Source organism: Acanthopagrus latus, chromosome 18, assembly GCF_904848185.1.
Source record: "Acanthopagrus latus isolate v.2019 chromosome 18, fAcaLat1.1, whole genome shotgun sequence".
NCBI lineage: Eukaryota > Metazoa > Chordata > Actinopteri > Spariformes > Sparidae > Acanthopagrus > Acanthopagrus latus.
Window position 1 is genome coordinate 25,970,664 of NC_051056.1, and position 24,349 is coordinate 25,995,012.

General features: G+C 46.3%; 1 protein-coding gene across 8 annotated transcripts in view; it reads left to right on the forward strand.

The window, feature by feature from the left end:
* The window catches only part of pcdh19 (protocadherin 19), a 57,474-nt gene that overhangs the window by 25,730 nt on the left and 7,395 nt on the right, over positions 1-24,349 (forward strand). For 4 of the 8 annotated variants that reach the window (XM_037076104.1, XM_037076106.1, XM_037076099.1 and 1 more), the window contains exons 3-4: positions 5,294-5,352; positions 7,221-7,405. In XM_037076104.1, coding sequence (XP_036931999.1) covers positions 5,294-5,352; positions 7,221-7,405 — 244 coding nt within the window. The remainder of the gene's footprint in view (positions 1-5,293; positions 5,353-7,220; positions 7,406-24,349) is intronic. The other 4 variants (XM_037076105.1, XM_037076107.1, XM_037076101.1 and 1 more) reach the window with 1 other exon arrangement.

Below are 24,349 nucleotides of genomic sequence, written 5' to 3' on the forward strand. Positions count from 1 at the left end.
ACCCTTTTTACCGCTGATCCTCCCTGAGGGGCCCTGCCCTCTATAAAGGAAGAGGGAAATCTATAATCTAGCAGATGGCAGAGGATCTATGGGAAATTCTATAATCGGGAAGATGGTGGTGATGATGGTTGGGGGGTAGAGGGCAGAGGTGGTGGTGGAGGGTTACAGCAGCACAGCAGGCCAAAGTGCATTTCTCCCTCCTCGGATGTCGGACAAAATATATAAACCCCGTCTGCGCAGGTGTGCCTCGGTGGCCCGGTGTCTTCGTCGTGGGTGTCACACAGACCGAGTGTGAGCCGCTTAGAGGTGCTGCACCCAGAGGCGTCGTGGTCGCGCGCCAGCTCAGCCCTGCGAGTCGGGGATTGTTGGAGCTGTGCATTTTTTTTTTTTTGTGGGGAAGCGGGGAAAGAGAGAGAGAGAGAGAGTCTCTGTGTGTGCAAGAATGTGGATGTGCAAGAGGCTCAAAGAGAAGCATTCCCTTTCATAGTCGCAGCGTATAGGATGAGAAAGTCACCCGAATGAACACGGCGCACACTCCTCCGCATCCTCCCTGCAAAATTACACGAGGGGGAATACATGCATCTGTAAACAGGCGCCGTGCGACACTGACCATCCTTCATCCGGTGAGGTTTTTGCTCTAATTTCCTCCTCTCTCTTAATTTTTTAAAACATTTTTTTATTTTACCCATCACCACACTTTTAACTTTCCCACTGCCGAACCTAGCTGGGTAATGAATCCTTTTTATTTCCTAATTGCAGTCGACTCGTCCTGTAAACCCCCTGGATCTCTCTCTCCCCTCATCTCTTCCTTTAGCAGTGGGATATCAATAACAAGGCACATAATGTGTAACATTTCCTTCCGGGACCGTGGGGAGTCCGTGAATGAGCTGCAGCAACAATAAGCGAATACTGAGGCGCAAAAAAAACCTCCAGACTGTTCAAACATGGAACCGAGCAGCAAAAATTCGATCTGACAGTTTTAATTGATTCCGTCTGGCCTGTTGTTCTTTATGTTTAAACTGTGCTTCTCAGTGTGGCAGTAAGAGCATTTTGTGTCCACAAGGAAGCGTGCCTGGATGTCGTCTGTCAGCTAAATTGACGATGTTCAAGAGTCGCATCGCATGACAGACATAAAACAGTCGCTTCTGTAATCAATTTCTCCTCTTTTTAAGATGTTTTTTTGTCGTCTTTTTTTAGACACAGCCTCGTACATCCAGCCCCACCCTGCTTTATATTATGCCTTCTGTTTGTGTTTTTTATTTATTTGTTTATTTTTAAGCAGGTTTAAGTTATGTTTCATACCAGATACAGTCGATCTGGTAATTAATCCAGACAGAGTTACAGGCGGGCGAAGATTTCTTATAACAACTGCAGCATTCTGTATCTGCGACAGCCCTTGTTGTTTTTTTTGTTTTTTTTTTTAAATGTGTAAAATGGACGTAAGAGGAAGCAACGTCTGTGATTTAAAAAAACAAAAACAAAAAACAAATTGTTGTTGCAGTTATCTTTCACATCCCTTTTCCACAAAAACATGTTGCTCGTGCATGTTGCTGCTTCCCTGTTTAAATGCTGTATCAGCCTCAATAATGCATACAGTAAGGCAGCTGTGTGACATTTTTTTTTCTCTCTTTTTCTCCCCTATCTCTGTGACATCTGCTGAACTTGTCGGGTGTTTACTGGTGTAACAACTGGTGTCTTCGCTCCCCCCTCACCCCTCCCCGTCCTCTCTGCTGCTCCCCATGCCCCCACACAATGAATACACTTGCATCCAGACTACAGAACCAATTGTCACGCTGGGAGGAAGGCAAATCAAATCTTACGGCAGCAACTAGGCGAGGAGATTGCTTTTCCTCTCAGTGGCAGAGGAGCGAGCCCGTCGTCCCCACTCGCCTCAGGTTTTACTGGAGAGGGTGAAAAGGGGAAAAGCTACTGGGCTGCAGCAGCTGGACCTCGAGCCTCCCGCAGGTCAAGTCTCACCCATTTCCTCCCCATTTTCACCCTCTCTCTCTGTCTCTCTCTCGCCACTCTCTTTCCACTTCCCTCCACACTCATCCTGACACTACCTATCAGTCACCCGGCGACATCGGGGACTGCATTCCTCCCTCCAGTCCTCCAGATGAAACGGAACAATAATTATGGGGATAGAGTGGCTCTGGCCGCCAAACTGGGGCCGCTCAGATCACAACAACACATTGTCCAACCTGATTAAGGAGCCATTTGTGGCGTCCTCGCTGTAGTTAAGCAGTCCTCATCCTCTTGCCTGAAACTTGACCTCCCAGCAAGATCTATTGACATGTCCTCCAATTTGAGGTCGCTCAGAAATGTTTGGGCAGACGTTACATTTCTTTACAGGAAGCCGGGGCTGATGCATCCAATTGTTTCCCCCCTAGAATAGGCGCTTTTGAGTGACTCTTCGATGGCCAAGGTTATGCCCTCGCATGTTGGTTGTTTGTTTATTTCCACTGACAATTTGATGAATAGAGGAAATGTTGTTATCAGCCGCTTGAATCCTCTGATTAACGAGCAGCTGCTGTGCTCTAGATGAGCTACAGGGAAAAGAGATGGTTGAATGCTGCGAAGTGTTCCCATTCGGTTGTACCTACCGCACACTTAAAAGAGCTCCATGTAGAAAAGGAAAAAAAAAAAACCTTGCGAGAGAATTGCATTAAGGAAAGTACAGTTCCATTTCTGGACTGGAACAGCTTGAGAGCAGGGACATACCGCCTTTCCTCTTCAGGCCACGCTTCGCACAGAAAAACCTGCCATCCAAACCAATTACAGGCTGCAGCCGGAGTGACATTCGCGAGAAATTTTCTATCTTGTCTTTTTTTTTTTAAATAAAGTTTTCCCCTTGTTACTCATGCCTTGCAATTTCATTAGTCTCTAGCTGGATGTGCGCAGCCACTGTAGAAGATGAGGCGGTTTAATTTGTGTTTCCTGGGACCAAAGTGCAGCGCAGGTGAAACACAAAACGTTCACTTTCGCGATACGTCGGCTGGAAAACGTCACCGATCTGAACCGCCATGGATCTTTTTGGGCTTTTTTTTTTCTTCTGCAATTAAACGCCGTATCACGTATCTGAAATGTGGCATTGTTTCTGAGTTAATTCAATAATATGTGTTAATGTCTGATGAATAATTTAATCCGAGTTGCACGATGTTGCCACCGTCGTTACCTTTGATATTTAATGGAGTCGAGCTGAACGGGAACAAAAGGAGTCAGGGGTAATACGAGAGAACAAACATGGCGCGCTCCAAATTAAGGGCTAATAATAACATGATAATTAAATTCCTTTTTATGAATTATCTCCTCTATAGTAATGAGTTAAAGTTTAATTAGGGGTAAATGGTAAAAAGGGAGTCGGACTGATGCTAACCTTCAGCGGAGAAAAAAAAAAACACGTTGCATCGTAATTTAGCCAACCCCAATCAGAGGCCTGCCCTCGCTTTGTTGCTTATCGTTTTTTTTTTTTTTTTTTTCCGTTCTGCAAAACAATAATTAGGCTTCTGTGAGGTGAGAGATGGCAAACAACAGCTTATCTTCTGATGATTGAAGGTAGACCTCTGCGCTTTGGAGAACACTGCAAAGATACAAGCCCTTTTTTTTTTCTTTTCTTTTTAGAGTTTACAGCAACTAAAGAGACACGAACAGCGCCAGCGTGAGTCAGATAATAATGCCGCACAGCAGTTTTGTTGTCTTTGAAGCCATGAGAAAAAATGTCTTCAGTACCAGGAATCTAAACAAACAAAGACATGTATTTGGTAGCATTAAGCTTTTCCATTTTGCAAACAGGTCATGGGAGCGCTTTGCCAGAGGTAAACACCACACATTGGCTGCTGTGATCTGCCAGCATCATTTTTATTTATTCCTGTGTATATTTCAGAAGAGATCCAAGAAGACTGGGTCTAATGTTTGACAATTCCTCTGCTCCCCCCCCCCACCACCCTAACCTGTCCTCCTCGCTGCTCGCACTCCTCTGCCGCGTTGTGCTTTCACTTCCACGCAGAGATGCCCGCGTAAAAGTTCAAAACGTTCAACCCAATTAACATCTGGTAGGGGAGAGCGTCCGCACAGTCGCACGCCCAGTTTTAATCCAAATCTGTTTGGTCACCACGTATGACAGCTGCGCGGGGCCGCCGCTGCCCCACCAGCAGGCATGTGTCAAACGCAAGAGCTCGCTTGATAATCAGCAATTGTGCTCCAGTGCCTGCATTAACCTTTCTTATCATAGGGGTGACTCTCTTTTTTTTTTGGTTCTTTGATACGGGTACTGTAGACTTCCCCTCGGAAGTCAGCCATTGACTCGCAGCTTTTATCGGGATACAGTATCTGCGCCGTGGAATTTTAAGTGAAGGCTCTGCTTTCTGTCTCGTCGAAAAACACCTGCATCTTATCAAAGTTTGTCGAAAGGTCCGTATCCTGGCTCTTTTCCGCGGGACTGGGAAAGTCCTTTGAGAGGCTTCGATACCCTTTGGCCCTCTTGACATCTCACCTAGTGTGAGGAGACGCTTGGCAGACGCAGGAGGGGCTACCTGCTCAGTGTACTCTAACTCCTCTGTCCGCGCTCTCTTACTTGTCAGGCGTTCTCCTCTGCTAAATAAATGTTGGGGGGGGGGAATGAATGTAGGATGCCTTTGAACTGTGTTCTCTAATGTGGGTCAGAGATCTATCGTATGCATATTCTGAAAGCCTTTTCATCTGCAATTGCGGAGTTAAGATTCCCCTGATACGCTCTTAATTTCATCTACTTCTCCGGTTATTTATTAAATATTTCTACATTAATATCTCCTCAAGCATGGTCAAAGTGAAGAGTTCAGAGAAGAAGAAGAAGAAGAAGAAGAAGAAGAAGAAAAAAAAAGGAAACTTTTCCTCTCCCTCTGTCTGCGTGTGAGTCTGTCCGCCCTAATGACTCCATTTTAAAAGACAGTGGGCTGACCGCCAGTGGAGGGAGGAAGGGAGAGGGAGCGAGGGAAGGAGAGAGCAGGGAGGGTGAAGAGGAGAAGAGAGGCTGCGCTCACTGCAGCACTCTCCTCGGCTCTCAGCTCCCAGTCAGCCTCTCTGTGTGTGTGCTTTGAAAGAGAATAGGATTCAGCCCTTTGAAAGCCGAGGCTGCTCACCGGGGCCTTTGTGTAAAATAACATTTCTACTGAAAGCCAATTACTGGTAACATTATTTTGGTTGCTTCCATTATTAAAAGTACCTCTCTCTGTTGCCCCCCATCATCCCTCAACCACGACCCCCCCCACCCCGCCATCTCATCCACACCCCCGCCCCCTGCATTGCTCTGTTGCAGACGGAGAATTATTCCATCGACTCCAGTTACGTGAACAGCCGAGCCCACCTCATTAAAAGGTATGTCTTGATTAGGAATTGTTACCAGCACCTCGTTACCACTGTTATCAGTAATTGTTTTATCTAATGAGTGCACAGCTACCGTTTGCAAGTGTTTCCTGCATGTTTTTTTTTTTTCTTTCTCCAAATCAGTGTAATCGCGACGGGAGGATCAGATTTTTTTTTTTTTTATTGGAGGGAGGAGGTAAATAGAATTTGCTCCGTAATGCGTTTAGCGGCCACAAACCTCGTACTTTCGAGAATATTAGATCACAGAGAGCAGCAGAAATCGGCGAGTAATGATTTTCACATTCACAGATAACCTCATTAGGTTCATTAGTAAACACACGTGGCTTGAATCACATCGGGTTTCGGCTCGGAACAACTCGGCGATTAAGTGACATTCAGGAGTTGCTTTTTCTTCTACTGTTTTTTTTGGAGACAGCAGAATCATGAATAGCCGGTAATTACGTTCTCTCTCCTTTTTTTTTTTTTCTCTGTGAGGAAAAGAGAATGATAACTGTTTTCATTGTGCTTCACCTGAGCATTAGATAGGGTTTGCAGGAATGCAGGTGTGTGTGTGTGTGTGTGTGTGTGTGGGGGGGGGTCACATAGTAGTTCCCTCCAGCCGCTGAGGTTTCTTGAACAAGCCTCACTTTTCGAAAAACTACAATCCTCCCTTTTCTTTTTCTTTTACCCGCAGCCATGAGGCATTCCTTCCTTTCTTTTGTTTGAGGCCCTTTTCTTTTTTTTTTTTAAACCCATTATGGCAATTTCCCCCCCCCAAAAGATTCCCTGCATTAATGTAAACAAGGAGCATTCAAGTGTGGGCCTCTGCAGCACACTACAAAGAAATCCCCTCAGGAGCCGGTGAGCTTGTGGTCTGGGACAGGTGCAATTACAGTGATAACATCAGAGAGCCAGCATTACCTGCAGTCCTCTCCTCCCAGGCTTGGAGAATGCGAGGCCGGTGCTGGGGAATGCAGCTACCTTGCACTGTCCTTCACTTTCTCCACCTTTTTTTTTGTCACCCCCCCTCTCCCATCTATTCTTCTCTCCCCTTATATGAACTCATTCGTATATATAGTTTTCTTTTCCCTCCCGCAAAAGCACATGTTCATATATTCACCCCTATTTAGTGTTGTTTGTAAAAGCGGAATTTGTTCCAGTGGGATGGAAATCAAATGAAGGGAAATCACGCTGTTACTGTGCAGCTGTTGATTGTGCCCCCCCCTCCTCTTTCCCACCACCACCACCACCACACCGCCCCTCTTTATTGACTGTGAGCCCCAAACAAGACAGATGCTCAGTTTGTATGCTTCCAGCGTTTCCTGCATCCATCTTCCTTCCAGGAATTCCTGATTACTGCAGTATTTGTTTGATTGTAGTGAGCGAGCGCCTCCTGTTTGTTCAACGCGATGTCCTTGAAGTTGGGCACATCCATCCGAAATGTCCCTGTCTCAAACGCCAACCCCGCGTCGCCGCCTTGCTGCCTGTGAAGTTGAAAAATGTCCACTTAATCCGAGGAAAAAGGCTCTCAGCAGATTTAAACTTCCGTCTTATTTCATGGTGGCTGCAGGCGTAGAGGCTGGAGCGAGGCTTTGTTTCTTCGCTGTAGTCTAGTATTTAGCTAAGACTTACAGCGACAACAACAACAAAAAACAAACCCTCATCGTCTGTTTTGAATTCATGGAAACAGGCGACGTAAAAGGGCAAAGGATTCGCACAGGAAAGGGGACGGTGGTGGTGGGCGGGTGGGTGGAGGGGGGGAGGTTAGAAAAAAGACAGACAGCCCGTCACAAACCATCAGAGACACGGGGACGGAAGGAGGGCGTCTGAGAGAAGGAGATGTGACAGTTAATCAACATTTCCTCTTCTCCTCCCTCCTGGCCCCCATGTAGCACGTCGACGTTCAAGGACCTGGAGGGGAACAGTCTGAAGGACAGCGGCCACGAGGAGAGCGACCAGACCGACAGCGAACACGATGTCCAGAGAGGACACTATGTTGACACGGCTGTCAATGATGTGCTGAACATGACCGTCCCCCCCAATGTTTGCCAGCTGCCAGACCAAGGTAAGGAAACCTGGCCTCATATATGTGCGTGTGTGTGTGTGTGTGTGTGTGTTGAGAGGACTTCGCTGTCCTTTGGAGTGTGTTTTGCCTGTTTCAAGATAAAGATTCTGAGAGTCTGTTTTTTTTTTTTTCTCATGCCACCGGAGCATCTTTTAAGGTGCATTAAGCCCATCGCAGGCTTCAGATGTGCAAGTATGAATAACAGCACAGTTTTTTTTTTTTTTTTTTGTCTTTGATGTCCTGCCGGAGCAGCTAATGTGGGGGATCTCTGACAGCTCAGGCTAGCCTTTGATACAGGCTTAGGCAACATTATTGACTGATAGTAGCCATGTCTGCTCTTGAAGTGGGGCCCGACTTCTGATGTGCCTGAATGGCAGCAATTAGGGCTCACAAAGGTAGAAGGTGGAAAAATCTACATATCTCCACGTGCCCTCATCCATTATTCAGCTGGATCATTTAGCAGGGAATTAATGTTGATGTTTCGTTTTCTGACTCACCGTTTAAAAAGACATCCACTTGGTTGGCAGAAGTCAGCACACAGGGTCATGTTCGTTCTTAACCACTGCCAGTCAGACTGGGGGAGGAGAGCGGGTCAGCGAGAGGGAGCGAGGGAGCTCGTGCGGGAGGGGAAAAAAAAAGGCAGGATGAAGCTGTCTGGAGCGGGCCAGGATGTTACGATATGCACCTGAGGGTATTTACTGAGCCAAAAAAAGGAAAAACACCACATGCACAGGTGCAACAGCTCAGCGGAGCACCGGAGTCAGGCGTGTGTGAAAATTGCAGACATTTTAAAGATGACTCACATTAGCAATTTCATCCTGAGCGAGGAGGGGAAGACCGGACATTTTATTTTAAAAGCGCACTCTGGAGGGCGGCTCTCGCAGACGCCACTCGCAGGATCTGAACTTGCACCATGCTCCATTTTGGGGGGGAGACTTGTGCCAAATTTAGTTTCTTCTCTTCTTCTGCTTTGCAGCTAACGTCGACATAATTTCGGCTTCCCTTTTTATTTTTTACCAGCGCTGCCCTAGCGAGGCTGTCGACGCTCTCGCTGCTCTACGTTTCTTCCTCCTCAGCTCGTATCGGGAAGAAATTTTAATGAGCAAGAGAGATAACGAAAAAGGGAGCCCTGCTTGATAAAAATGCATAAAGGGAGGAAGATTATGTGATTTTTATTTAAATTATTTATCCGACTATTTTTTTTTTCCGAACATTTTTTGTATCCATCAGTGGACTGTGAAGTGTGTAGGTGTGGCTGAAGGAGCAGTAATAGACGAGTGTCGGCTCTTCCTTGTCTGCAGCCTGGCATGTTTAACTCACCAGATGCTTCACTCGGAGCAATTTGGCTGCTGATGTCGTTTGACTGCGCTGTAACGACATCAGCAACCTACACTTTCTGTTAATCAAGAACAGAGTCAAACAAATGGAATCCGCCTTGGTGGATCGCAACGACTCGGAGATACAGATGGAAACGCGCGGGGACGGGAAGCGTCATGACCAGCAGGGACCAAAAAACAATGAAAAAGCAGATTCGTTGACCTTCGGTTTGCTGGGGCCGAAATTACTCTGCAACCCTGCAAAAAGGTCTTAAAACATCATCCGCATGCTGACAGGTCTTGAAGTGGTGGGATCTCATTAGCGGAGACAATTAGAAATGATGTACACGAAGAATATTACAAGTGGGGAAAGCTCTCTGAGGCAGTTCTTTTTTCATTAACACCGGCGATGATTGTATCTGTTTCAGCAAAACGGATGCATGCCTCCTGAATGTGTAATGCAGCAACACACTGCTGGTAAACAGCACAAGAGGCTATTTCACAGTGCCGTCCGTTCTTTTGACCAGAACAAATAGATGATAACAAAGTATCTGTTTGGAATTACAATTAGGCGGTTTGTTATTGGCGTTTTCCCTTTTCTTTTTTTTTTCCTCCTCCTGCTCCTCCTCCTTCTTCTTCTTCTTCTTCTTCTTCTTCATCGCGCTCGGCTGCAGACTCACTGTTGGCCGGCGATTTCCCCTCAGTAAGGACTCAACAGAATGGCTCCACTGGAGTCTTTCCTCCCTTTTGTTTTTTTGCGAGTCAGTCAGCAGCAGTGGTCACACCAGAGAGTAATGAGAGGGCTGTTCATAATTATTAAATGAATTGACCAAAGATCCTTACACGTGCAGAAATGTAATGACAGAGCAAATGAAATCGTCCCTCTATTACCATCTCGACGGTCTAATTACATAGTTAGAGGGCATGGTGGGCTGACAGCGATGGGCAGATTCAGCATGACGTGCAGTTGAGTCTGTCTCTCCCGTTGTATGAGGATTTTTCATCATCAGATTTTTTTTATTTTGTGGGCCTCCTCCGGAGAGCACTAGCTTCCTCTCCTCCCTGCTTTCATTTTCCTCTGTGCAAAAGTGACTCGAGTGCAAAGGCAGAAATAGAACAGTGGAGGTTTGTACAATGTGAGAGTGAGCGCGGCGGTTACACTCGTGTGACGGTGCGGGTTTTTTGTTTGTTTCCCACTTTGAGCTCATCTGTCTTAATTGACAAAAAAATGGACACTATCTGCTTGGTTCTATTGAGCGAATAGAGGGAATTGTCAGAAAACAAATAGGCATGTTCTCTCAACACCCCGCTGCTAAGAAGTCTTCTGGGAGTAGCTCTGTGGTACAGTGCGCCTCTCCTGCCAGCTAAAGCAGAAAACAAGTTGAGAGACTGCAATTGCCAAAGGACAACAACACACACGAGCCGAGGATAGAAGCGCCTTGTTGTTTTTTTGGTTTTTTTTCCCCCCCGTGCTTTTATTGTTCTGTTTTCATGTGCTGATAAGTGGCGAGAACAAAAATAAAAAAAGGGAACTTGAAAAAGGGGGGAGGAGGAGGAAGGGTTAAACTCTCGGGCTTTTACAGTGCAAATGTTTACTGTTCCCAGTGTCATGTAAAGGTGCTGTTTGCCCAGGAGAGGAGCCATTACCTTTACACAAAGACGCTGCGTCCACATCATCTGGTGGGCTTTTCATGTGGGAATGCATTTGTGTGACAAGACTCAGCTGCTAACTAGCCCCGGCCCTGAACCACAGGGGGCATCTTTTTTGTTCTTGTCCCTTTTCTGTATTTGATATTTTGGCTTTTGTCCATCAGAGTTCTGCATTTTTTTGTTGTTTTTTTTTCTTCTTCTTCTTCTTCTTCTTCTTCTGTGGTTTCAACAAAGCTACTCATTACCCCATTGCCCCGGCCACTACCAAGGTAACTTTCATGGAAGTGCTTGTGAAGAGATTTTGACTTAAATCTGATGCCTCTCCGCTGGATCCCTGCCAAGAATCTACAGACGGCGTGTGCGCTCTTTTTTTTTTTTGAAAACCTGACCTAAAATATCCTCACCCGGCGGATTAGCTTAGGGGGAAGTATCTGAAGAGCAAATTACATTAAATCTCTCTAAAATCTATAAAGGAAGGGGCTATCTTTAACATGTAATGGTTCACTCATATCTGCCAGTGGAATATAAATGGGCGCTATCGCTGTAACTAAAAACTGAGGAGAAGCTATATAAAATGAATTCTTCTTTATCTTTATAGGCATGTCTGTGAAGTTAGAGAGGGGGGATTTGGTTGAAATGTGCGACATGCTAGCTTTGGCTCTGTAGAACCATTAGTGTCAAGGGAGAAGCGAGGGAACAGACTCCGAGGGGGCTGGTGACAAAGAGAGCTGAATCTATTTTTTTTCCCCGACTTGCTTTGATTGTCATAGCTCACACTTTAATTCCCCCCGGATATGGATGAGCCATGGTTTTTTAAGGATTAAGATTCATGTATTGTTAAATCGCTCGTGTTATCTCGGCAGGAGGGGGCGGGGGGGGTGAGAGCACGAGTGTCCGATTTGCGGGTTTAGAGGTTTTTTCTTTTTTAGCGGTCTTAGTATCGGAATCATTACCGGATCAATATCGAAGTGTTCTTCAGGAGTGAAAAAAGAAAAAAAAAGCGCCCCCTCCTCGCAGCTTATTGGACTCAAAGGGATCCGAGACTGCTCAATTAGGTGGAGCAGGGAAAGGGCCTCTTTTAGTTCTGACACATCGCATGGCCTCCACCTCTGGAGAATATCTCTCATCTATCTGTTAGCCTCCCTATGGGTGTGTGCCTGAAGCTGGAGCCCAGGAATGGAAGCCCCCTCCGTGGGCCGCAGATTCCTCCGTATTCCCTCCTTCCATCAGTAGATCCGCAGGGTTTCGCTGTTCCTAATTGATTTCATCCCACCCACCCCCCTCCACACCTTTCCTTTCCTCCCTCTCTCTTTCCTTCCCTCTCCCTCCATACGTCTCTCCGTCTTTCTGCCTCTGACTGCAAACATCTCCAACCCACATCTCCCAACTTTGTGCCAGTCAAGCAATTCCTCCTCCTCCTCCTCCTCCTCCTCCTCCTCCTCCTCCTCCTCCTCCTCCTCCTCCCCTGTTGAATTAAAGAAAGAGTAAAAAAGCACCTCACATGTTCCTGCTGCAAAACTTGCCCTAAATTCAACACGGGGAACATTTCTAGTTTGCAGTTCTCTGATCTACTAACGAAAATGCTGACAGGTGTCAGAATCAGGAAAGGCAACAGGAACAGGGCTCTGCTGACAACACGAGAGAGAGGTGGAGGAGAGAGAGAGAGGGAGGGAGAGAGGGAGTGTGCGAGTGTGCGAGACAGAGATGGAGAGATGAGCTGAGAGTGTAGTAAGCAGTCTGAGCGAGGGGGAAAATAAAAAGAGCAAAAGAGGGAAACAATCTCTCTGACAGGTAGGAGCGTTTTTTTTTTTTTTGGCTTTCATTCTCTCGCTCCAAGACTGTGAATGTGTGGAGGGGATTTGACTGATTCTCAAACAACATTTGATTGGATTAAGCTTGGAAAGTCTTGGCGTGATTCGGGGGGGTGGTGGTGGCGGTGGGGGGCCTGGCGACGACACGTGTTGCGTTATGATGTCTCGTGATTAGGTTAACATACAAACTCTATACTGGGACCATCCATTTTGATTTGGATTTGCCTAATCTAATGTGTAACCCATGGTGGAGGTAAAATGGCTGACAGTGACAAAGAGCTCGGTGCAACGCGAGCATTAAGGAAGATGGAGTGCAAACACACACACACACACACACACACACACACACACACACGTTGTGCGATCAACACCACGAGAGGATGCTCGCAGGCAGGTGTGGTGAAGTCTGTAATGAACCACCAAGATGCAGATTCTGCCTCTGAGAGGAAGCGACTTGAGGAAGTATAAGGAAATAAAATGCCGTTTTCAAGCTGTGTCCATCTGTGCTCGTCTGGTTTATCTCGCTCGCAGCGCCGAATAAAATTGCGTGACTCTGCGAGGTCTCTGTCTTATTGAAATTACACCTAATGCAATAAAACAGAGCGGGCCAATATTGATTTTCCAAACACCAGAGACCCTCTATCGCTTTGGTTCTCCCTCTGGATTTTTCTGCGCAAAAAAAATATCTCAGCTTCTCTTTTTTTTTTTTCTAAACGCCTGTTCTGAATTAAAAACACGGCCGTGGCCTCTTGGTAGTGTTTGTTTGCGGCACTTGCATGAGTAAAACAACAAATTACTTGAAAAAATCATGTGCAAACGCATCCCTTTAGTTCTCTAGTTAGCTCCGAGAGGGAATAAGTTAAGAGATGTGAAGAAGCACCTAAACAAACTTGACATGTTTTGATTCTCCGCTAAGTTTTTACGAGCGCTGCCTCCAGCTGCTCTTTCACGCCAACACAGACAACAAACAAATAAAATACTCGCAGAAGGTCTTCTCCTCCTTCCGCGGTCTGAAAACATATAGTAATGTTGTAAAACTCTAATGGCATCTTCCCCCCCGCCCCCCCCCGAACCCTCATTCTGCCAAAGCTCTCCTGAATGTACCCAGTGTATTTAATCAGCTCAAGAGGGGACTGCTTATCTCTCTGCACTTGTCATGGATAGCGTATTGAACATATCAGAGAGAGAAATGGGAATAGTTCATTATTTTCTAGGGCTCACAATGAGCCTGATGTATCTCATTGCAGGCCCTCCACTGACAGCTCATTTTCGAGACAATCCTGGCATTCAGTTCACAACGCGGCAGGGCGAGAGAGAGAGAGAGAGAGAGAGGGAGAGACGGAGGGAGGAAACACGGAGAGGGAGAGAAAATAGGGCTCCGGATCTCCATTGCTTATTCATGATGCTGTGGCATGCTAGGTGTGTTAATAATCTCCGCAGAAACCAAGCGAATCACAGTTGTTTGTTGAACACCTAGCCAAGCTGGGGCCCCAATCGACAGCAGATGGGAAAACAGGGGGATCAGGGTGATCCCAGACAGAGGGAAGGAGATTAAGAACAGGTAATGTGCTGAAGTTGATGGGGGCCGAGTGTGTATTAAAGCGAGGAGGAGAGAGTACCTGAATTTTAAATCTCGTCTGAGAGTGTGTACACAGCGTATGGAGTGTGTAGGTGTGGCTGCGAGTGTGTGTCTTTAAAGGTTAATCAGAGACGGAGGAGGGGGAGAGAGAGAAAAGAGAGAGAGGGAGAGGGAGAGAGGGGGAGACAGATAAAGAGACGGCACGAGGGGGAGAAATACTGTGGCTAAAAGGGGGAAATAGAGTGAAATTGGAGCAGCAGAGCTGTAGCATCGCCTCCAGTCGACTCGCCTTTTGTGGCTCCGATTGATCCTGTTTCTTGTCGGAGGAGTCGAGACAGCGGCCATTTTTTCCCTAACTGCACTGTTGCGGTTTAATTCTTCGAGGTCACTGCGTGGGCACGACCTCCTCTCCACCGCCATACAGGCCGAGCAGTAATAAGACGGAGGGTGAAGACAGGGCTTCGTGGCTGCGGCACCACTTCTACCTCAAGCGCACGAAACATAATGGACGTGCGTTACTCGGGATAATTACACAGTGATCTGAACAGGATCGTTCCTCTAAATGAGATCGTTGTACTCATTATGTTTCTTAACAGTCACTCTCCCGAAGCCATCAAGTCATCACCTCTCAGCGATCTGCGCTTTAGACATTCTCACCCGTGCCCCGCCGTCAGTGGGACGAGGATCTCGTACCTCCAGGAGTCTGATGTGGGCCCGCCGCCGTGGATTGTAATCCGAGCTGAATTTACATTTTACAGTGATAATCTTATCTACCGAGATAAGATGTAAATTCAACATAATGAGAGGTTAACAAAGCCTCCTCTGCCGTGGTGTGCTTTATGTCTCTCCCACCCACAAACGGTGCGAGTGCAGAGGCAGCCATATCCTGGCGGTGAAATTGATGTCAGTAATCAGTGTTTTTTATTTTTTTTTTCCTGCCTGCCTGTTGAATTTTTATGAAGTTACGCGGTTAAAGAGACCGTCCAAGGAGTGTGACAGCGCCAGTCCACACCGTTAATGCTCCCAGATGACATCTGTTTACTCTGAAGTAACAAAGACCGCAAGCAGCTGGTTAAATATGACAAAAACAAAGAGGACAGTCAGGTCAGCACGCAGCAGCAAGTGTGCAAGTTTTAGACTATCGTGATCACCAGGTCATTGGTTCTGTGCCCTGATAACTGTCATTTACATTTTCAAGTCTTCTTCACCATATCAGTAGAATTCTTAAGTACAGTGATTCAACACCAAACCCCCAAAAAATAGAAAATTCAGTTTGTGTTCTGAGGTTCAGTTTCTCAAAACTCTCTTCTCATAAATCTCTCAATCTTCGCTCAGAGTTACCTTTGCACATGTCAGTTGTTTGCTTTCACTCACACAGGAAATGTGTCTGCGAGTGGAGCTGCAGGCTTTCTACTTTTCTTTTGACTCGGACTGCACGCGCGGAATTTTGCCTGTGGTATCACTGAGGCTGTCTTTGAATTTGTTATTAAAAATTAAAAGACTTGTTGTTGTTGTTGGAGTTGAACCAGGCCAGTACCTGTTATGTGCGGAAAAGTACACATTTCATTACCGTCTGCGCTGGAAATGATGATTTGATGACGCCAATGTGGTATCGCTTAACATCTTTAGTCTCCCAGATTTACTGGGGTTGAGGAAACAGCTGAGAAGAAGATGTTTGTGGCGCCGCCAGGGGAATGTGTCTCCGACTGATTTGCTATTGTTGTCTGTTGCATCAGGAATGCAACTTGTGTGCGCGACAGTAAAGTCGTACAACAGATAACTCCAGACCTGCCCCTGATCCTCCAGTGACAGCTTGAGTTCCTCTCAAGAGTCCTTAATACACCTTCACAAAAGCATGACTTACCACAGCCTTGTTGCTGAAATGGTATGACTATTAGACGCGATACCATGTGGAGTAAACAACCTGATGAGGACATATTATACACATAGACTAACTCAAAGGAGCCTCAGTGTGTGGCTGGAAGTGGGCAGAATAGTCACCGAGTGACTGCCAAAGCAAGGCTTGTATTACAGGGATCCCAGGATATCAGACACCAGGCGGCCTGTGCTCCCTCCAGGCAGGGCAGAGTCTGGCAGCTGGCCCGTAGCCCAGATAGCTATAATCAGCTCCATTACCTGTAGCACTGACTCCCATTTATGAGCCCTCATAGTGGAACCATACCGGCTATACTGCGGGGATTTAAGGATGCTGGGAATTTGTTTTTGTTTTTTTTTTTAAGGAAAGCACAAACGGCACAGAGACGCTGTACGTGCCGCGGCTTCACCTGCCGCGGACACGTACGGGGCTCACGAGCGCCTTCGCGGCCACACGCCGACAGAAACGCATCGGCGAACGGGGAGAGAGATTTTTTTTGCGGGCATTATGTGTCTTGGCACGAGGCATTTGTTTTATCTTCTCCCCTCTGTGACGAAGGGGAAAGATTAGGAATATACTCTGCTCTGTTTAAGAGGAAAATCAGCTGTCTTTTGACAAGTACATTGTAGCCCGCAGTTTTCTGTCCAGAATACAAAGAGACATTTATCACTGCAGCTGGGGTGAGGGAGTATGTGGGTGGGGGTGGAGGGGGAGGAGGGGGAGGAGGGGGGGGGGTCTCCTGTGCCGCAGCAATGTGCATTTCTTTTTTTAACCCCTATTACTTCCTCTCTGTGTGAAAAACACGATACCTCCATCCTCTTTAATCTACTGAGATTTCCCACTTCCTATTTTTCTTTCATTGCAGCGTCTCCTCCAATGCCTTTGTCATCTCCACCCCAGTTTTTTTTTTCTTCTTTTTTTTTCTTATCTTGGTCGGCATCACCTTGTTTCTACTGACAACACTGTAACTCAGACGGAATATGTAGCAGGAATATGTAAAGTTATGTCGTCCTCCTCAGTTGTGGCAACAAAAGGTTACTACCTCAGGCATACTGCTATAATATTTCCATATTCTGCTCCCCTCATGTATATTCAGTCAGAATAATTTATTCTCTAGCATTTTATAGCCGTCGAAATGCAGAGATTCCTCTCGCACAGACCACTGAATGCACTGCGAAGCACAGCATGGCAGAAATGTGCTCTTTTGGATTCGCTCTCAGCAGAAGTTAAACAGAGGTTAAGGAGAAGTCGTCCAAATCACCTCCATCATTACTATCCTTCATTCGCCAATTAGTGTCAGCGTTCCCCACGCTGTCCCCGAGATGACCTTGCTGGGATGAGCTCACTACGTTGTAATTCAACATTTTGAGTTTCGGTCTCAGTAGTTGGAGGCACACTGTGGCTGCTGGTGACCCAGATTATAAACTATTGATGAGAGAGAGAAGGCACAGAAACAGAGAACAGGGACCTGGGGAGCTACACCCCAGGACCTGGTCTTGGCAAACCGTCTCTGTTAGACCCTGCCTGGGCTTTGTCTTTCAACACGTCTTCATACTGAAGAACCTCCCACTTCCCTGTGCTCTGTGTGACTCTTATTCGATGAATGAACAAGCAAACGTGCATCGCCACTGAGCTGAACATGGTTGTCTGAGCGGGTTGAAGATCGGTGCACAACCTGAGTTCAGAATTTGATGCGGGTCACTTAAACAGCATTTTTCCGTTTTGATATCCTAAATTAGACCTCACTCCAACTGTTGCATTATTCCTAATGCCGCATTTACAAATGTTAGGAGCATTCTTTGGACAGCGTCTTCAGAAAAAATACATCTAAATTGTGTTTTTCACTGCAATTTGTGACACTTGGCCTCTCGTCTGTTTATGAACAGCTCTGCGAGAGAAAAATTCACATTTATGTTTGGAAGGTGAAACACAAAGGAGATGTATTACACTCGTTTTCAGCTTCGGAATTTTATTTTGGGTTACTCTCTTAAGTAGGTTTACACATGTTTTAGTGTCAAACTGTCCAGGGACCAGTCAGCACCCAGTCTGCTCTGATTGGTCAGCACGCACACGCCTGACCCAGCTGTGCAAAATCAGTTCTCACATGCAAAACTAGCCACCAGGCATTAATTATGCTGATGTGTGACCCTGTGATGTCACAAAGTCACAGGTATTAAAGGGACAGCTGATGAGGCGTTTCAGGAGCAGTGTTTTCTTTCAAGATCTTTTACATGCAGAATAACAGATATTAAACTGGGTTAAAAATGAAAAAAGCGTGGCTATGAAACACAAGAAGGAGTCTGTGCATGTTAATCGAATTGTGGAAACAGGAATGTTAGTTTGATTTTCATTAGTAGGAATATTCTCTTTGTTTCAGAGTACGGCCAAAACCAACTGGATATTTTTGCGCGTGCAAACACAGTGAATGAGTTCACACGAGAATCTCAGTGACCTTGTTATCGACACGCTATCGTTAGATTTCTGTCAGTTTTTTTTTTAAAGATTGTTACTTGAAATGTTCTCTCTGTAACTGTATTTACATCATGTTCATGTGTTAGAGAGGTCACGAGCCGAGCAGGATTCAGCGCGGCGTAGCCAGCGGTGGTAGATAATCAAATTAAAGAAAATTCATCAGCATTAAAAAAAAACAAAAAAAAAACACTACTCACAAAGGTCCTCTGTTTTTGTATTGTGATTCTAGTGAGACGTTCCCTGAAGGCTACCACACATCTTTCTTGGCATAACTTCACATTATCATATCACATTAGTATATTATGTAAAATTAGGTCAGTGTGAACTATGTTAATGTGTTAACTAATTCACTGGTACATTCATTTGCTTGATATGTACAGTAGTAAGGTTACAACAACAACAACAAAAAACTTTCAATACACCCCGGGAGGCTTTTTTTGTTCCTCTGATGTGCTTTTGGCTAAAAAGGACAGACTCCATTCATTGGATGTCTCCTGCCGGCCGAATGTGACTTTTCAAACCCTGCTGTCCCCCACCTCCTTAAAAGGCAGGATAAAAGGTAATGGGAGAGGTCGGTTGTTAAGTTTAATGGCAGACAGGAAAGTCTCAGAGTGGCTCTTTTTAATGATGTGCCTGTTCTCATGCGGTCCTTGTTAAAGACGGGGCCCGGGATGCATTCAGAGGACGGGGGGAGGGAATCGTGGCCAGACACTGCGCTACCCTGCATCCTCTGTGAGATCTGCAGTGGGGGGTCCCGGGGTCCTTTGTGTGTTCTCCGGCACATCGTAGACATCCTGCGCTCCTTCTGTATTCAGCTCACATTAGCATCAGGAAATAAATAAAGCAAGCAATCAGGCCGTGACCTCTTATATCCACAGTGCTGCCAGCACCCCCCGCTCGCTCACCCTCCCTCCTCCTCCTCCTCCTCCTCCTCCTCCTCCTCCTCCTCCTCCACTGCACTCCACGTAGGTTAAACTAGCCTGGATTTGCAACTGAATGTCAAGCTTGGTGTTTGGCTTTACCACAGGGCAGGTTGTTCCTCCACTGTCTCCAGAGAAAGGGGGCTCGAGGATTCGAGCGGGAGCGAGGGAATTGGATCTTTGACACCTGCCACTTCCACTCGGCTGCACCTTGCTCCCTCGCCACACATAAGGACTTTTCATGTCACAGCTCAGCATGTTATCATGAGTGGGCACAGGGCCTGAGAAATCCAATTACTACCACTGTGTCAGACCCCTGCCATCATTCTTATGTATGCTATAGTCGTGTTCCTCAAATCAGAAAAGATGTGCCTATTAGTTCCCTCTCTTTTCTTCAGACTCAGTCTCCCACCTCCGTTTCAATCTACAGTACGAGCTGCAGCTCTGCTCATGGGCTGCCTCACTGCTGACAATCCTCTGTATAGAGCAGCACTGGTTGGTGGGTGGCTAATGCTACGGACATTGGTTCTGACTGTCTGATATTAAGTGGTATCATGGTGCAGGCTCCACTGTGGTGAATAATGGAGAACCTGGGAGTGAAGCAGCATGCCTCCCAGATGCCAAACTGAATGGGCCCTGTGACGAGGAAATAGGACGTGTTAGAGCGGCCTCCCTCTCGCTTTTCTGCTGCCCAGCAGGAGTAAATCTAATGCAGCCAGGACCTCGCTGTGTTTCCTTTATTTTCTTTCATGAGCCGCTCAACCCTGAGTGACACTGTCAATCTGGTTCAGTGGGAAACAGGGGGACTGCCTTTTCAAATCATGATCTGTGTCTCAATGCGGCCCAGCCCCCTCGTACAGTGTGTGTTTCTGCCTTGCTGAGCTAAACCTGCCCACCACACTACAAACCACCACACTCACCACCACCACCACGTTACAGTGTCCTACTTCCAGAGGTTGTTAAAATTGTAGGGAAAAGAGACATTTTTTTTTCTTCTTTCTTTTTCTGAAGGAAGGGGAAAAAGTGGAGAAAACGAGGGAGAGTGGGGGGGGACGGTGCTGGTGCCTCTCTGACAAGATAAAATGGAATATAAAACACATAGTCCTGGATGACACAAAGTGAACATGACTGAATGAGAAGCCACGTTATATTAATTATGTAAGGCCAAGTCTTTTGAGGCGAAGCTGAATCTCACCGAGAGGGAGACGAAATCCTCAGATATTGGTATGCCGCCCGGTGTGCCGTCCCCACTTGTTTGGAGCTGGACATGCTGACAGGCGCTGAAGTATTGTGTTTATTCCAGATGGCTAATAGAAATAGCACTTGAGAAAAGGGAACAAGAAATAATCAAAAAAAAGGGTGGAAAACCATGAGGAATATCTTTTTATGGCAAATGTGAGAATGTAATGGGTTCTCTCTGTAGGATGGTTATGAGTTATAGATCGGTCAGAGCCGTTAAATCATAAATCTATTCCCCCCCACGTTTGATGAGCTGTGTGGGGTTTTTTTTTCCGCTGATGAAAACGTGGATTCACCAATAGAAAGTCTTGGTGTTGGTGAGACGTCTTGAATTTGTCACTGGACTCTTTTGTTAAAGAGTAACGCCACCAATTTTCCACTTTAAAGTGAGCTGACGGATCTTGGGGAGTACTACTGCATATGTGGAAAAAAAACATGACCTGTAAACTCTCTTTAATGTGGAAAATGTGGAAAAGTAGTTTTCCATCATTCAGTGTTTTATTTCCTTGAGATCTGCCATTTCTCCTCTGCCGATTAATATTCCCGTGATTCCAGTTGATAACAGATCGAGTTAAGTGTTTTGCTTTTTTGATCGTCTCTCCTGGTTTGGGATTGAAGACACAGTGACCTGTTATTTCCTCCATGTTTCGACAGCACTGATCACAGTCCACAGCTCTGCCGTCCTCCAAACCAACATGTCCTCCCTTCTCCATCCCTGGCTCTCTCCACCCCGTACATCTACCCTCCGTCACCCCCCTACCCCATTCACAAATGTAATTTAGGAGTCTGTTTCTGTCCCCCTTGTTTCTCCCAGACTCAGGGGTTTAGGAGCAAATTAGCTTGCTAGCTCGGTCAAGCTTAAACACAGAAATGCTGCATTTGTTCCAGTGTATTTAAAGATGTCCTCTGCCGATGCATTGTAGAGGAAACGAGCCAAGCAGACAGAGGCAGGCAGGCAGGCAGGCAGGCAGGCAGGCGGTCTGGCTGGCTGGCTGGCTGGCTGGCATGGCAGAGTGGGCAGGTCTGCATCTGGGACGCCAGCGGCCTGCTGTGCTGAGTTTTGGGAGTGCATTGTGCTGCCGCTGTGGGTCTGGGGCACCAGAACACAGGTTAATTTGAAGCCCATCATTAGAAGGGGCAATTTGGACGCCGCGAATTGACAAGGGTGACATTTGCTGTGTCATTATGGTGAAGTACATCACATCACAGCACAACACAGCCGCTGAACTTCTGCCTCGCTCCAGAATGAATACAAAGCATAATCAGTCTGAATGATTGTATTGTTAATATTGTTGTTTAATAATTGTGACAATCACCTCTCGTTTTTACGGACAGTGTGTTGTGCCACGAAAGCATCGAAATACCTGAAAAACTCCAATATATCCTGTATTATATTAATGGAACACCTAATATCAGAGCTCAGGTTTTGTAGATCACATTATCTTTTATTCTTTATAGAAGGTCAAGATTGACCCCAGTTGACAAGCAAGCAACCAAGCATGAGCCATAATTTACTAACAATTAGTCTGGAAACCGGTAACGACCAATAAACGCGACATCACAGCAAATCTTTTAACAAGAAATGGGCCTTCAATCAAATAAAACGACAATTGTCTCACTTCTAAACGATTCCTCCCTGCGTGACTCTTCCCCACAATATCCCACTTTAACTGGTGAACGTATCAAATTATGCGAGCGAGATGAGCTCAAGTTGCAGTTTCATTTTGACTTTAATTGGATTCGTTTTTTCCCCCCCCCATCACATATCTTTCATATTTTAAAATAATTATCCCTTTTTTTAAAATACTTATAACCCAAAAATGAATTTTCTCTGATGAAATTCATCACTGAATTACATCCTTGATTAGTTTTTCTTGGAAATCTTATACACGTCCACAAAAAAATATATATATATTTATCGAATTTACTGCCACGAAGTTGTTAAGTGGATATCTTGTTGGAGTGTGGTGAGCGTCGTCATGTCGCAGCAGAGGAGAAGCACAGATGTGTTACAAGTTCTTTTACAATTTGCAGTTTTTAATCCGCCTATTTTTGTTCATGTGAGTTGACACCTTTGTGAAAAAAATAAATGATCGGTCTAAAACATAATGATTCTAGTTGCAGTTTTTGCTCCATCCCCCCCCCCAAAAAAAGTCATGACATTTTTTCTGCCTCTGGCTTTAAGGGTACAAATCATTCAGAGGCAGCGATACAGTTTTTCGCTCTTGGGGCGGTGATTTGTTGATCTTTTCATTCTGGGGTTACACACACACACACACACAAGAACAGCCATGATTTCTTTACCGAGTCTCTCCGTGTTGCCTCCCAGAGGCTTTTCTGATGTTTTGTGGACACATAAGTGTCTTGTTTTGGAGCCTCAATGCAACCTCTTTTCTTTTCTGTTCTGCCAAGCTGAGCCCTATGCAGTCAGACGACTTAGTTTGTCATGCTCTTCTGCCTGGGTTAAATCCAGTCCAGAGTTCACACTGAGACATTTAAACAGTTACTAACTCATGTGATGTATGAAAACTGTCTAAAACGTGACACGAGCTCTGACCGCGGTGTAACGTCCGCCATCATAGGAGCCAGAGGTGATGCTTCTGGAGCCTCACGGAGCTGTTACCGAGACGCTCCATCCTCTGGGAGGCAGTGATGGCGGGAGCGGGGCACAATGAGGCGCGAGAATCCTCCCGGCGAAACGGTATTTTGTTGCCGGGGCCTTGAAACCAGCCCACTCATGTGTGTCATCATGACAACCAGCTCGCGTGGTTTCCACTGCATCAAGCAGTCCAGAGCTAGTGGTCCTGCTTTTGAGCAAAACAGTGCTCTGCGGTGACATAGTGATTTATAAAACAGTATAGCGATTGCTTTTTTTTTTCCCCCGCTGCTGTTACACAGCTGTTAAACAGATGCTGTTTGTACCAATTTAGAAGCTAGTGCATTGTTTGTCAACACCGGTTTGGAAATTCATTCTTTATAGCAGGACCTGCTGCAGAGCAGAGCGGCCGGGCCTGATGGGCTGGCGGCAGCAGCAGCAGTGAGGAGGGGATACAGACAGTGGGAGCAACCATGTGCAGATTTTGGTTTGAACCATTTTTTGAGCTTTATAAACAATAATCGACAAAAGTGTAGCCACTGTAAGATTGGCTCAAAATTAAGTCTCACTTGCCATTTTGCATGAGCTTTTGGGGAGGACAGGGGACCCGGCCCGCTGGAAGTGACAAGCTGTCAGACGCTCCCTGCAGTGCTGGATGGATTAGACAGTGAATTCGTTCTTGACAAATTGACTGGTACTAATGCTCAGAAATAGAACCAGGGCCACACGAACCCCTGGCTTCAGCAGCGGCAGTACGACAGTGCTAACAAGGCTGCCCAGTGAGTCCAATTTCCTCGACAATTAATATTTGACTGAGAGGGTTGAAGGAAATCTGGTCGGATAGGCAGAAATGAGAGGAAGAGATTTTTGGGTGAAGGATTTATTTAATTACACCGATGTACGTGAGACGGCAGCACTGATGAGATGAAAGAGGAGGACAGAAGGAGGAGAAGCATAAAGGATGGGCCTGTGTGGAGAGCTGCGAGAGATGAATCTGAGGGTGTCGGGGGGGGATAGCTTGATGTGACTGAACCAGATGCTGTGGGGAGAAGGAGAGGACTCGGCGCTGTGTAGAGAATGATGGCTTGCGTGGCGCAGTAAGGGTGCCCCTCTACTGTTTGTAAAAACAAGACCATCACACTCCATCTTGCTGCTCCCGCAGGAGCCAGGCCTCCAGGCTGATTTATGGCCCACAGACTGAATTGGCTGGCTGGGATGACAGCAGTGCTTGGACTCTCCCTGGTGAGTAGTGTAGGAGGCTGCCTGGCCAAGCCTCGGCCTCAGCTGGCCGGAGAACTGCCCTCCACTGTAGTTAGAGCAGACTAGATTTTAAGCTCCGTCCCCAGTGTTAGGATCAGGCGGGGGCCAAGCCTGTTAGGTCTCGAGCACACTTTGGACTCGGGGCACCAACCGACTGCTGACAGTCATCCTCTATTCTGCTGGTGCCATATTTTATGAAAATTTCCCTCCCATGTGATGCTTCCC